The following is a 12,863-nucleotide window of genomic DNA, read 5'->3' on the forward strand; positions in this document are numbered from 1 at the left end:
GGAAATGTGTAATCGGAGGGTAATTAATCAGGTATAACAATTTAATAAACATGTAACACCAATCAGACTTTTCCCCTAGCAGTTCAGCTTTATTAATAACGGGTGAGATTTCAGCGAAATCCCAAAGTCTTTCTAGTCACACAGAGCTATTTTTCGCTAATCGAATTAGAAATCTAAATTCCATTGTTTTATGACCACCTGGCCGGTGTAAAGATGTAAATGACATTTCCAAATCGAAACCAGTTCAAACATCCATCACAGCGCAGTCGCACAAAAACACACAAAATGGGCCACAGAAACAAACTGGCAGACAAACAATCCGAAAACAATAATAATAACCGACGACACACTCAGAACTCAGCGGGTGTCCGTCATTAAAAAGATGACAAAGCGATGTCAACAGGAAATTTTTTGATTAACGACTAAAATGCCAGAAGAGCCAAGCGATCGGGCTGCGCGATCAAGACGCGTTGAGTGGAATCGAAATGGAGACAAAAACCAGCAGAAACCGAAATAAGTTAACCAGAAAAAAGCTAACGATCAAAACCAAAGTCGAAAAAAGCAGGCAGCAAAAATATGTTGAAGGTAAAATATCAATTTAAAAGGCAATAAAAATATTTCATTGCTGTGGATCAGATCAGGCTCTGCTGGCCGCGTCGATACTCAGTTTCGATTTCGAATTAAAAGATTATGACGATAATAAACTTGACTAATCATTTTTATTCATTTTTATTACAGCCAACCCCAACTGTTACCACGAAAAATCTTGGAAATCGTTTTCTGTTTTTTCCCAGAACCCCAAACGAGATGCAGAGATACGTAGATCCGAAGATCCGAAGATCCCAAAGAAAACTCAGAGAAGGCTTATTAATTTTTCATAACTTAAATACATATATTTATTTGTTCTTCTCAATAGATTCACTTTTATTTGCATTTTTTAGTTTCTGTTTCTGTTTCTGTTTTTGTGTTTTGTTTTCGCTCGGGCTTGCGTAATAAATTATGAGACTATGCTTAATGCTTACGAACAGAGTACAGAGTGGGATACATTGGCATCCGTGTTTAATTTAATTGTGGTAATCAATACAATAATCATACGATCGCTCATAGACTTACTTATCGCTAGGGGTTAATCCTTCCTTCCAATGAAGTGAAATTATAGTGTGAGGGTGTGAGTGTCGGGGTTTGGGGATTGTCCCCTCGGCTAACAACTAAATTAACTATGAATGTTAGATATCTTTTGTGGTTCTTCATCTGTGATATGGAAAGCATTTTGCTGGGGCTTCGATTGGGTTTTTTTCCACCGCCACGCCCCGCCCCCCCGCAATCGTAATTTGTATTTCGTTTTTACATTTAATATCACAATTTCTCATATATATTTTTTTTTTTAGATTTTTATTCCATTTGTAGCTCCTAACCCATACTCGAAAGCAAAGTGTTTGGATTTCGAAATGTGTGTGTGTGTTTTAATGATAATAAGTGTGTCTATATATATATATGGTATATGAAGTATGTACAAGAAGTGGAAAATAAATCTAATTTACGAGTAGTAGGAAACAAAAGCCTGCGCTCGGCGATCGCATCTAAATTTATAGCATGTCATATTATTGCACATTCCAAATAGATTATTAACGTGTATGCTTATGCGTGTGTCTGTGTGGGATTTGGTTATAATATATCATATATATTTATATATACGCATGTACACATGTCTCGCTTAGGTACCTATTATTTTAATATAAACATATACCTTAAGATTTGCTTTAAATTCGAATTTTGATTTTACTACGCCTTCACTGCCTGCTTCAGCTGCCTCGGATTCGGACTCGTATTCGGATTTGGATTTGGATTTAGTTTAGATTCCGTAGTGATTCAGTGTTTGTGGAACATGAAACGCCATCAGTCTCTCCATACCAAGCAGCCTTTGGTTCCAGATCAGCACATCTTTCCATTTGTTTAGCTGGAACACAAATCGCTTTTGATGCATCTTTGGATACGTTTCATGATCCCTCCTTAGTGCGGGTGTACGTGTGCTCACAGCGAAATTCCCCGGCTAGATCATAAAAAATTGTTGTTTATGAAAGCCTCGGAGCGGGACCATAATCGATCATCGATCATCGATCATTGATCATTCGATCGCATTTTGCAGTTGGAAACTTTTTCACTTTTCGCTTGGAACCACAATCAAGTAATATTTTTGTGGGCAACAATTTTTTAAATATAAAGATTTGTGTACACGACCGATCTTCACCGGAGTCGGGCTCCTTCTCCCCCTCATTTCGCTCTAAATCTTGAGATCATTTGGTTGCGAGAATCGATTGCATCTTGACTGGGTCTGGACTGCGATCGCCAAACTCTTTCCGGGAGTCAAGTGATCCTGATCGGCGATTAAGCCATCTGGATCGGAATCGTGGTAGTGTAGTGTGTTTACTTATTCGCGATCTTCGTTCCACTCACTCATCTGCAATGGGAAAGAGCAAATGGAAACGGATTGGTTAGTAAAAGTGAGGTGATTGGGGAATTTCCAGAGATGGTCATTTGGGGCATGGGAACAATGAAGTGGAAGTATCTATAGTGTCTCCAAAAATTATAAACTACTGATAATAATAAAAAGAAAAAGTGCCAAAAATTACAAAGTGGGTAAAAGCAAGCTAGGGGATTTAAAAGGATAGGACGGGATGGGTGATACTGGAAGACTTACATACTTTACGGCACGATTTCTGAAGGTTTCTTGCTCCATATCGCGGATCTTATGAGTTAGCATGTGTTGCTTCAGGTTGCCCTGCAAAATAAACGAAACAAAAGGAAATTTCCCATTAGTTTTCTAGTTTAAATTTCGATTTAAGCCTAAGCACCGTATGATTACCACCCCGTAATGAATGTCAAATAAAAGTATCCGTAGCTCACCTTGGTTGTAAAGCCGCGATCGCAGATGCTGCACTTGAAGGGGCGCTCCTTGGTGTGGCTCCTGTAGTGGATCTCCAGCGCCGAGTGGCAGGGGAATGTCTTGTAGCAGATGCCGCAGGTGGTGCTGCCGCGCACCCCGCTGAGCGCCAGTGGGTTAAATGGTGCCGCCGGCATCACGGACTGGGCGATCTGGTTCATGGCATTGCACATGTTCTGGGTGGTGGCGGGCGGGAAGAGCGGCAGGTTGGGGAACATGCCGAAGGGCGGTCGGGCGCCCATCAGCGGATTGGGCGGCGGTCCCGCTCCCGGTCCGCCCTCCTGCCGCTGATCGCGAGCTTGCGGCGGGGATTGCCGCTGGGCGGCGGCTGCTGCGGCCGCTGCTGCAGCTGCTGCGGCGGCCTTTTGCTGCGCCTCGGCTGCCTCGCGACGCAGTTGCTCCTGATGCTGATGCAGTGCCGCCATTTGCTGGTGGTGATGGTGCTGGGCAGCTGCTGCCGCCGCCACTGCCGCCTGTTGTTGCATCAAGTGCTGATGCTGCTGCTGCAGATGGTGCTGCAAGCCGGGGGGCAGGCAGTCAATGCCCACGGTGGGCGGCAGGGGTGAGGTCAGTAGGTTGGCGGGGGCATTGCCGGGACCACTGGGGCTCCTGGGCAGGCTGGGTGGACTGATGGGCTTCTCCTTGGGCAAGGGCGATCGCGAGCTGGAACTCGAGGTGGGAGCAGCGCGGGGCGTCAAGTCCAAGGCTCCTTGAGAAGCCTCCGAACGAGCGGGCGAGGAACTGGGCTTGATGGCCAGGGAGGATGCATGTACGCTGGGCGAGGTGGGCGCAGAGGTGGAGCCCACCGAGTGGCCATGACTCGAGGCGGAGGAACGCGGCCTGACGGGATTCGTGTTGACCACACCGGTAGCATCGATTCTCAGCTTCTGCTCGAACAGCAGGGACTTGAAGTCGTCACCAGACCGGGAACGGTCGCCCTCCTGCTCGAGATGACTATTGGAGAGGTGCTCCGAGGACACGTCATCGTCGTAGTCCTCGCCGCAGTCCATATTATCATCCATATCACCCTGCGACGACTCCGAGCCCAAGGCGCCATTGTGGGCGCCATGATTCGGACCCGGAGGACCACCTGGACCGCCGGGTAGAGCGCCGAAGTGGAAGGCAGCCGCAGCGAAGGGATTCATAAAGTGACCGGGCATCATCGAAGGCGGCGGATCCCTGATCTCGGCCGCCTGGATTTGCTCCGGCGTCAGATCCGTGGGCTCACCCGTATGCAAGCGGATGTGCTGCTGCAGGACCAGCGCATTGGAGTACTTCTTGTGGCACACGGGGCACTGGTGGAAGTTCCTCATCGGCGGCCGAATCTTGTGCACCGCCATGTGGGTCTTCAGGTTGCCCTTGGTGGTGAAGGCCCTGCCGCAGATCCGGCACTTGAATGGGCGCTCGCCGGTGTGGGTTCTGTAGTGCATCTGGAGGGCACTCTTGCAGGACAACACCCGATCGCAGACGACACACTGATTGGGATCGCTGATCTTCTTGTTCTTCATCAGCTCCTTGAGCTTCATGGTCTCGCAGGTGTTCGAGACCTCGATGAAGTTCTCCCACGAGTTATCGTTGCTGTGTGGGCGCGGCAGCAGGGCGGCCATCTCGTGCTTGATGGGATTGAAGAACGGCGATCTGGCCATGTGGTGCGGGTGGTGATGCGGCGGCGGTGGAACGCCCGGCGGCAGTGCTCCGCCTGCGGGCGATCTTATGGGCGAGTGGTGTTCGGGGGAGAGCGTCTTGGCGGTGGTGAAGTTGAGGGGGAAACGCTCAGCGAAGAAATCCTCGCGGGGTGGCAACTGTCCCGGCGTGGGCAGGTGATCCAGGTGGGATTGGGAGCCCGGCGAGGGTTGCGGATGCATTAGGGCGGCCGGTTGGATGGGCTGCACCACTGGCGGATAGCCCATGTGGCTGTGGCTGTGGCTGTGACGGTGGTGGTGCGGGGAGCGGTGCTCTGCCGAAGGAGAGGGTGTTCTTCGTGGCTCAATGCGATGGTCCTCCTGTTTAACCTGCTCTGGCTCCTCCTCCACACGCTCCTCCTTGATGCGAACCTCCAGGGGCAGTGGTTCCGGCTCGGGCTCTGAACACTCGGCCATCTCCTGTTCGTGCTCCTCCTCCCGCTGGTCCTTCTCCTCAACGGGCTCGTTCTTAACCTGCGGCTCATCCTCGTCCAATTGCGGCGAGGGCTTTCGCAGATCCGTGGGCAAGTCCTGCGGGAAGTATTGGTGCGGCGCCGCGGCTCCCAAGCTCTTCAGGATCTCCATGGGCGGACGATAGAGGTTCTGGAGGCCGGGGAAGGCGGGCGGAAAGGAGGCCGGAGCAGAGCCCAAGGGCGGCGGGGCGGGGGAATGGTTGGGAGAGCTATCCGTGGGCGACATTTGATCCAGCAGCGGCGGATGAAACTTGTCCATGTGCTCGGGAATGGGCGTGGCATTCATGGGCACATGGGGAAACTTTTGGGCATGTCGCTGGAAGTGAACCTTCAGGTTTCCCTTGGTGGTGAACCGACTGCCGCACACATTGCACTTGAAGGGCCGTTCGCCAGTGTGCGACCTAATGTGGATCTGGAGCGCCGAGTCCGAGCCAAAGACCTTACCGCAGTACCTGCAGCGGTGCTTGAAGAACGGCTCGTTGCGACCCTTTCCCTCACCCGATTTCTCGCCAAAGGCGAAGTCATCTGCCATGCTGTTTGCGAGGATTCCCTGCGACGCGGAGTCCAGCACCTCCTGGGCACGTTTCTGCAGCAGATCCAGCGAATTCGGCTCGGGCAGATCATCGTGGTTGGTGATGATGCTGGAGGCCAGATCGGAACCGAAGGGCAGTGGTGTGTTCTCCATTTCCTTTAGCTTGGCCAGCGCATCCTGTGCCGTATCTGGCTTGTGTGTGCTATCCAAACTCGGTCTACGATTTGGCTGCAACTCGTGGTCATGCTCACGTCTCCTCTTCAGCGACTCAGCTGGAGAGCCGGAGGACTCGCGCAGTGGAACACCTGCATTTATCAGATGCTGACGCGCCTTGGCCTCCGCCATTCTGGCCTCCGCCTTCTGGCGCAGTTCCATGTCGGCAATGCGCTCCTCCTCCTCGTACGTATCTGTTTCCTGTTCCTGATCCTGATCCTGATCCTGCTCCTGATCCTGATCCTCCTCGACATCCTCATCCTGCTTGGCCTGATTGAGGGCCAGCTGCGACTGGAGCTGCTGGATCAGCTGGATCTGGAAGAGCTGCTGCTGCTGCAGATTGAAGAGGGTTTGCTGCAGAAAGGCCAGCTGCTTCATGGCAGCCTCATTGTCGGCTCCAGTCGCACCATTCGCAATGGTCTTGGCCGCAAACTGGGCAATGGCCATTTGCATATTCTGTATGGCCTCCAGGGTAACCGGTGCTCCTGCTCCGACCGGCAGAGTTACCTCCGTGGAGGGCAGCGCACTGCTGGGTGCCTCATCGTGCATCTCCACATCCACCTCGACGTCCTTCTCCTTCTCTGGCGCCCTCTCGGTTGCCGCCTCCTCGGCACTGGCCTCCGCCACCGGTGAGCTGGGCATGGAGCCACTGGCATTCGGTTCCCGCTCCTCGGAACTGGGCTTTGTCATCGCCACTCGGTTGTTGTTATCCTCAACGGGCTCTATCTCTGATTTCGCCTCGAATTTGATATCGTTCTGGTGCTCTTGGGTGCTCTGCTCTGCTAAGCTCTGCTCTGGAGCACTCTGCTCCTCGTGCTGCTCCTCGTGGTGCTCCTCGTGGTGCTCCTCCTCCGGTTCGGGACTCCGGCTGGGACTGGCCGTAGTGGTGGCCGTGGTCAGTGGCGAGCAGCCACCATTCTCCTCCTGATCGCTACCGATGTCTGAAAAAGCAGCCAATAACATTCTCAAATTAATTAGGATAGGATTTAAGTAAATGCTATTCAGTATAAGCTGTATTTTTGACATTCAAATAAAATGTTTATTAGATTTATGATTATGACTGCCTCTCAAACAGACAATTTTGTTTAACTGCTCATGCTTTGAGGTAAATGTCTCGTGGTAAATTATTAATGTAACAATTACAGCTAACCATTTTCATATACAAATGCTGTTTATACGAGTATGGCATACATTTTCATATGTTTTTCTCCGCATGCCAAAGATGCGCATCGGATGCAGTTGGAGTGCAACCAAAATAGTCAGAAGCTGGTTGAGATTGTTGCCCATTTCCCGATAACTCAACTACCTGTTAACTGCCCCTCCCCCCTGCCCACGTTGCATATGACTTAATCGGCGGCAATTGTTCATTGCAATGCGTTAAAGTTGCAGCTAGTTGCTGCTGCGGCTGTTGCAGTTGCCGCTGCCTGCAACTGAATGCAATTACACTTCTTGTTGAAGCATGTGTTCTCTCTCCTTTTCCCTCGGTCGCAGCTGTTTTTTGCTTTCTGCCCACAATTAGTCTCCAAGTCCATCGCTGGCAGTTGCAATGGTTGCTGTTGCTGCTGCTGCTGCTGCTGCTGCTGCTGTTGCTGTTGCTGCTGCGGCTGGCCGACTGATGCTCACTTGTTGCCAGGTGAGCTGTCCAAAGGGGAGAAAGCAGTTGACAGCCGTTTGGCCTGGTCCACTGCCTCTGACTAATTAATCGCGGCGGGCCTAAAAAGCAAACCAAGTCAAAGATTGGTCCACCAGCAACATCGCCAACAACATCAGCAACACCAAAAGCAACAGCACAAATAACAGCATTAGTAATACTTTAGCAACTTTTGCCGCACACGCACATAAAATATAATTTATGATAAGTCAGAGCCAACGAACTGGGGCCACACTCGCTCGTTCGTTCGATATATATAATAAAACATATTTCTGCACAAATCAAACGAGTTGGGCGAGTTTTCTGTTGTCTGTTTCTGTTTTCGTCCACAAAAGATACACAGATACAGATACAGATGGAGCTACGGCTTCAGATTCCGATTCAGCTTCAGATACACGGATGGCAAAGTACGAAAAAAAAGAAAGATATGCAGATAGAGCGCGCCTGGTCACTATCAGCACCATTTGCATATCGATCGCATTTATATTATTTGTATGATTACTTTTCGGAACAGAATTCAATTTAAAGATATTTTTTCACCTTTTTTCACCGCCTAACGTTCAATTAAAAACGCCTTTTGCGCCGGCCTGCAATTGCAGTTCAAAAACGAAACCGCTCGGCTGGAGGAGTTATGATTATGATTGCTGATAAGTGAAGTGTATTTTAATTAATTGAAATTAATTATAATGTTGCCATAAAGCTTTCAAGCGGCGGCAACACGCAAGCCCAAAAACAAAACCACTTCCAATTATGACGAACATAAAATTGTCTCGAACATGGTTAAGTCATTTTGCAATTGGTAATAAAATTGTTAAATTTACAATAACAATAAACGCAGCTTGTTTATTGTGTTGGTGTTTGTGTTACCCTGTAAAGACAGGGAGATATTGCTCCTCGTCGGAGGCCATTGCCTTCGGATTTCGATCCGAATTCGATTTGGATTTGGATTTTGGTCTTTAGTTTCCTCGCATCGAAGGCGTGGGCGCCCAAACAAAATATCCAAACATTTAACTAAATCTATATATATTCCGATCTGCCACCGAGTGTAAGTGTGTGTGTTGGTGAGCCGTTTAAAGATTTATTTTTTGTCTACCAGAAACGAGCGTATTTCGCTCCACTGACAACTGGCCAGGTTCTGTATTTGTATCTGCCAGATAAATAAATATGAAATTGTGAAACGAGACGAAATTATATATTTCCCATTGTTGAAGCAGCACCCAAACCGCTCCTATATAAATTCAATCGTGCAAGTTTAAAGGTGGATTAAGTCAAGCCATAAATTCGCGCCGTGTCTGTTGGCTAAATTCAAATGAATTATTCCCGCTTCTCGTGCGCAACTAAATCGAATAAATCCCTCGTTCACAAACGATTGAAGAGTTTTTTCTGAGGGGCGAGAGAAGGTGCCTCCCTTAAATACTCATAATTGCTAACCCAGTCTGTCCATCAACTCATTAACCAATGTCAACTTTTTGGCATTTTGTGTGTTCAAATATTTTCAACAAATTTTGTCTGCAAATAAATTGTGCTTTGGTTTATTTCTGCTTTCAGCACATTCATTTTTTACCCGAACTTCGGATGGTGAGAGCTGGTAAAGTAAATTAATTGCAATACATTTATTTCTAGGAATATGAAAGTATTGCCAACGGAATTTATTTCTCTAATTTATAGGTAATTATATTTTTTGTATGCAGATTGTAAAAATTCAAAGATTGGACTTTTGATTTGTTATTGGTGATGAAAAGTCGGTTAAAATTCAGAACTTTAACTCTAAATTCTTATAATTCTGCAAAAATAGTATTGATTTATAAAGCACGACTTTCTTTTATATTTTTATAGATAAATAATTTTAGTTTATTTATCCACAAGCCAATGACACTTTTTCTTTCTGTGTGCTGAACTCGAAATTCCCTTGGATCCGTACCTTTACCTCGACATTTTTCAGTTCATTCCTCTAGCACTGACTTTTGCATACGCCTCGACTTTAGTTCTGGGCTGACTTTCAATTATTCCATCATCATATTCAATATGCAAATCGCTGCGAACCAACCGTGAGCCCGCTGGCCTGAGGTGAAACAAATGTTCAGCCAATTGGAAAATGTAAAATCAAAAACGAAAAAAAAAGAAACCCATGCGAATAAACTACATAAAGTATACGCAAAGTGAGCTGACAAAAAAAAAAGAAAACCAGAGAGTGTGTGGCATAATTGAATAATATATCCAAGTCCGGTCTGATCGGATTTCGCTGCCATAGGTCAGAAAGGGGAAGAGCACAGCAATTGAATTTTAGGTTTTTCATACATTTTTAATAGGAACAGGGAAAAAAAAGAACGGTCAAATCGCATAAATAAAAATAATTAAATAATTAATGCCATTAAGTTATGCGAGCGCGACTTCGATTACAAAGCAAAACGACACAAATTGATGAGCATTTCCATATTCACAGAATTGGCTTTCCACTGACCACATTGCATGTTAAGGTATATAGTCCATATAAATCATATGGAAATAAGCGCCAGCTCACTGCGAGTCTGCTTCGATTTTCATTTTTGCAATATTAATTTAATTTATTATCCCGCACTAATGAGTTAACATTTATTAATGCGCCAGCCAGCAACAACAACACACGTGAATAAACAACTTATATACCTATGTATGTACGTATATGCCATACGCCATATGATGTATATATGCGGTGTATAAATAAAAATCGCGCCAAACAAAATGATGAAAAAATATCCCCATCTGTACGCATACAAAACTTTATGTGCTCTCACTTGTAAATATGGATGCTTTTACATAAGCAGGAAAACTGTGTGAAATTTGACTTAATTTTTTGAATTGCCATATCCAATATGGCCCCACTTCCCGCGTAGTCGTAAAATTCACTTGATTCAACAGTCTCACTAATTTCAATAAATATAATTAAGTTCGCTGGGATGCAAATGTCCGAATATCGAAGCTTTCAAAACCAATTAAAGAAACACGCCTGCCGAGAGGCCTCCAAAAATTAAACATAACATCGCGTCCAACTTATTTCAGTGCCTTTCCCAAAAATGAGCCGAAGCCATATTTAAATCATATTGTTTTTAATTTGCTCCATTAAAACGAAATCGATTTTTGATTTATCATAAAAAACAAGATCGCAAATCGAATCAAATCAGAAACTGGAAATGCAAAACCGAAGAAATATGGTTTAAATGTATACATATGTCCATATAATCGGATGAAAAACTGGTGCATTTCTAAATTCGAATATACCATTTTTTTTTTGTTTTTTGACTTGAATTTCTATTAAATGGCCTACCTACGATTTCTGCCTCCGATGCCACTATTATTTATGTTTTCCCAAAAATGTTCGTTTCCATTTCGGAGTCTTATCAGTCAAATGGAAAACGGTTGTTGTCGTTGGGAAAACTTTAGAAAACAATAATGACAAATTGGTCAACTAATCTTAAATGGTTCAGTTATGCATGCAAATGGGTTTCGTTTGGAAAATGTTGTTTTAAGTTCCGCTGATGGGAAAATACTTTCTAATTTGCGGTTTTTGATTTTTCTAGAGGAATGACAAATAGGATAACCAAACATAAAAGGCAGCCGCCTAGCTGTTTATTAAATATTTGCGACTCAACACGTTTTCGAAATATCAAATTTTGTGTCTATTAGAAATTTCAATTATGTCAAAAAACATTTAAGACATTCCTTTCAACAAGTTTTCTTATTTCCCAGTGATTGAATGTTTTGCTCGGTAAATAGATTTTCAGCTCACCTTTGTCGGCGCTGCGAGCGCGATCCTTCAGCTGTTTGACAATGCCATATTTCACTGTACCAAATTGTATCATTTTATTGATGGTCTCCTGGTGATTATCCTTGAAGTCACTACGCATCGCACACAGAACGTTGGACAGGTGATTTTTCATCAAGAGAACTTTTTGCTAGCACTTTTGCGTGAGTGTGTTTTTGGTTTTGGTTTTCATTAACTCAGCTTGATCATTGCACTGTGTTTTTTTTTTTTTGGTTTATTTTCGTGTGGGAAAAATAACTAAATTCTAGTTACTTGTAGCACTTTTGTGTTTTGTGTTGTTTTGCCGTCGGCAGTGGGAAACGCGTATTACCGCTGGCCTTTGCGCGAGTTTAGCTAATGTATCGTGTTTAGCTGTTGGCCAAAAACTATAGCTGCCCGTTGATTGTCATCGTTAGTGGTAATTTTCAATTTTCGCGGCACTTGAGGGAAATATCTTGTGTAAATGGATGGAAAACTCGCCAAAAACAGAACTGAGTGCGCGTTACGCATACGCAACGTGTTACGAGTGCGGCACTGAGAGAAATCGAGTGCTCGCTGCGAACGTTCAGCAACGCGCGTCCAAACAAGAGTGACACAAACAATAACAGCCGCCACGAATAACAGCCGCCAGAAGTCGTCGGGCGCTCGGCTTCGTTCGGCTGCCTTCGTGAGCAACCGGTTTGTGTGCGAGTGTGCGGCTGTGTGCGTGCGTGTGTGTGTGTTATTACATCCTGACAATCACTATCACTCAGCCAACCCACCTAGTGCTCACTCACACACACACACACACACACGCACGCACGCTCTCCCGCTCGCATTTCATATTATTTTTCATATGCGCCTCTCGCTCGCTCTCATCATAATTTTTATTAAATTGCTGTTACTGTTACTCTTGCCGGCCCGCTCACACCCTGGTGCTTTTTTTCCCTTTACTTTCTGCCTCGGGATGCTCAGTCGCAGTCGCTGTTTTTACCTGAGAGACGTTTATGAAACTTGTTCGGCGAATTATGAGCTGCTCTCCTTCTTTCCCTCTCTCTCTCTCTCGCTCGCTCGCTCTCGCTCTCAGGCTGTCTCGTGAATGAGAGCACAAAAAAGAAGAAGCAGCGAGACTTCCTTCCGCCTTATGCGGCTCACCTTTGCGCCATTGTTGTTGTAGTGCCCCATCTCGCTCGCTCTCTCGATTAATAATTTATCATAATTTATGGGAGGGGGCTCCCCCCGCCAGAGGGCCCTTGGCAGCCTGCCATCTCGCTCGCTCTCGCGTCTAAGAGCCTGCCATTTGTTGCGCCCTCTTTCGCTCACTCGCTTACTCCATCTCTCTCGCTCACCACTCGCCGTCTCGCTCGGCAGCGCAGTTATGAGCGTTGTTGTTTTTTTAATTTCGGTTTATAAGATTTTGTGTTCTTCGCTATTGTTCGTATAAAAAACCCCCCTTTTTATCGGGGAATTCTGACTTGGGTGACTTCGCTTATTCGTCAGTTCCTCGCCGTGTATGTATGTGTGTGTGTAAGGTGCTCACTTGTGTGTGTGTGAATGTGAATATTATGAACCATTCATCAAAATGATTTCTTTTTTTTTGGGCTTTCTGAC

The 12,863-nt window shown here is 46.1% G+C and overlaps 1 protein-coding gene across 2 annotated transcripts; it reads right to left on the minus strand.

The window, feature by feature from the left end:
* Window positions 1–1,660: 1,660 nt before the first annotated feature.
* LOC120450768 (homeotic protein spalt-major) lies at window positions 1,661–11,858 on the minus strand. Of its 2 annotated transcripts, none has more exons than XM_039633932.1 (4): window positions 11,259–11,858; window positions 2,905–6,782; window positions 2,703–2,779; window positions 1,661–2,458 (listed from the first exon to the last, which is right to left on the minus strand). In XM_039633932.1, the coding sequence occupies exons 1-4, from the start codon at window positions 11,407–11,409 to the stop codon at window positions 2,455–2,457; spliced, it is 4,110 nt and encodes a 1,369-aa protein (XP_039489866.1). In that variant the 5' UTR covers window positions 11,410–11,858; the 3' UTR covers window positions 1,661–2,454. The 2 variants fall into 2 exon arrangements, with proteins under 2 accessions (XP_039489866.1, XP_039489858.1); XM_039633924.1 differs by having other exon boundaries at window positions 2,699–2,779.
* Between the last annotated feature and the right edge of the window lie 1,005 nt (window positions 11,859–12,863).

The sequence above is a fragment of the Drosophila santomea genome, chromosome 2L, assembly GCF_016746245.2.
Source record: "Drosophila santomea strain STO CAGO 1482 chromosome 2L, Prin_Dsan_1.1, whole genome shotgun sequence".
NCBI lineage: Eukaryota > Metazoa > Arthropoda > Insecta > Diptera > Drosophilidae > Drosophila > Drosophila santomea.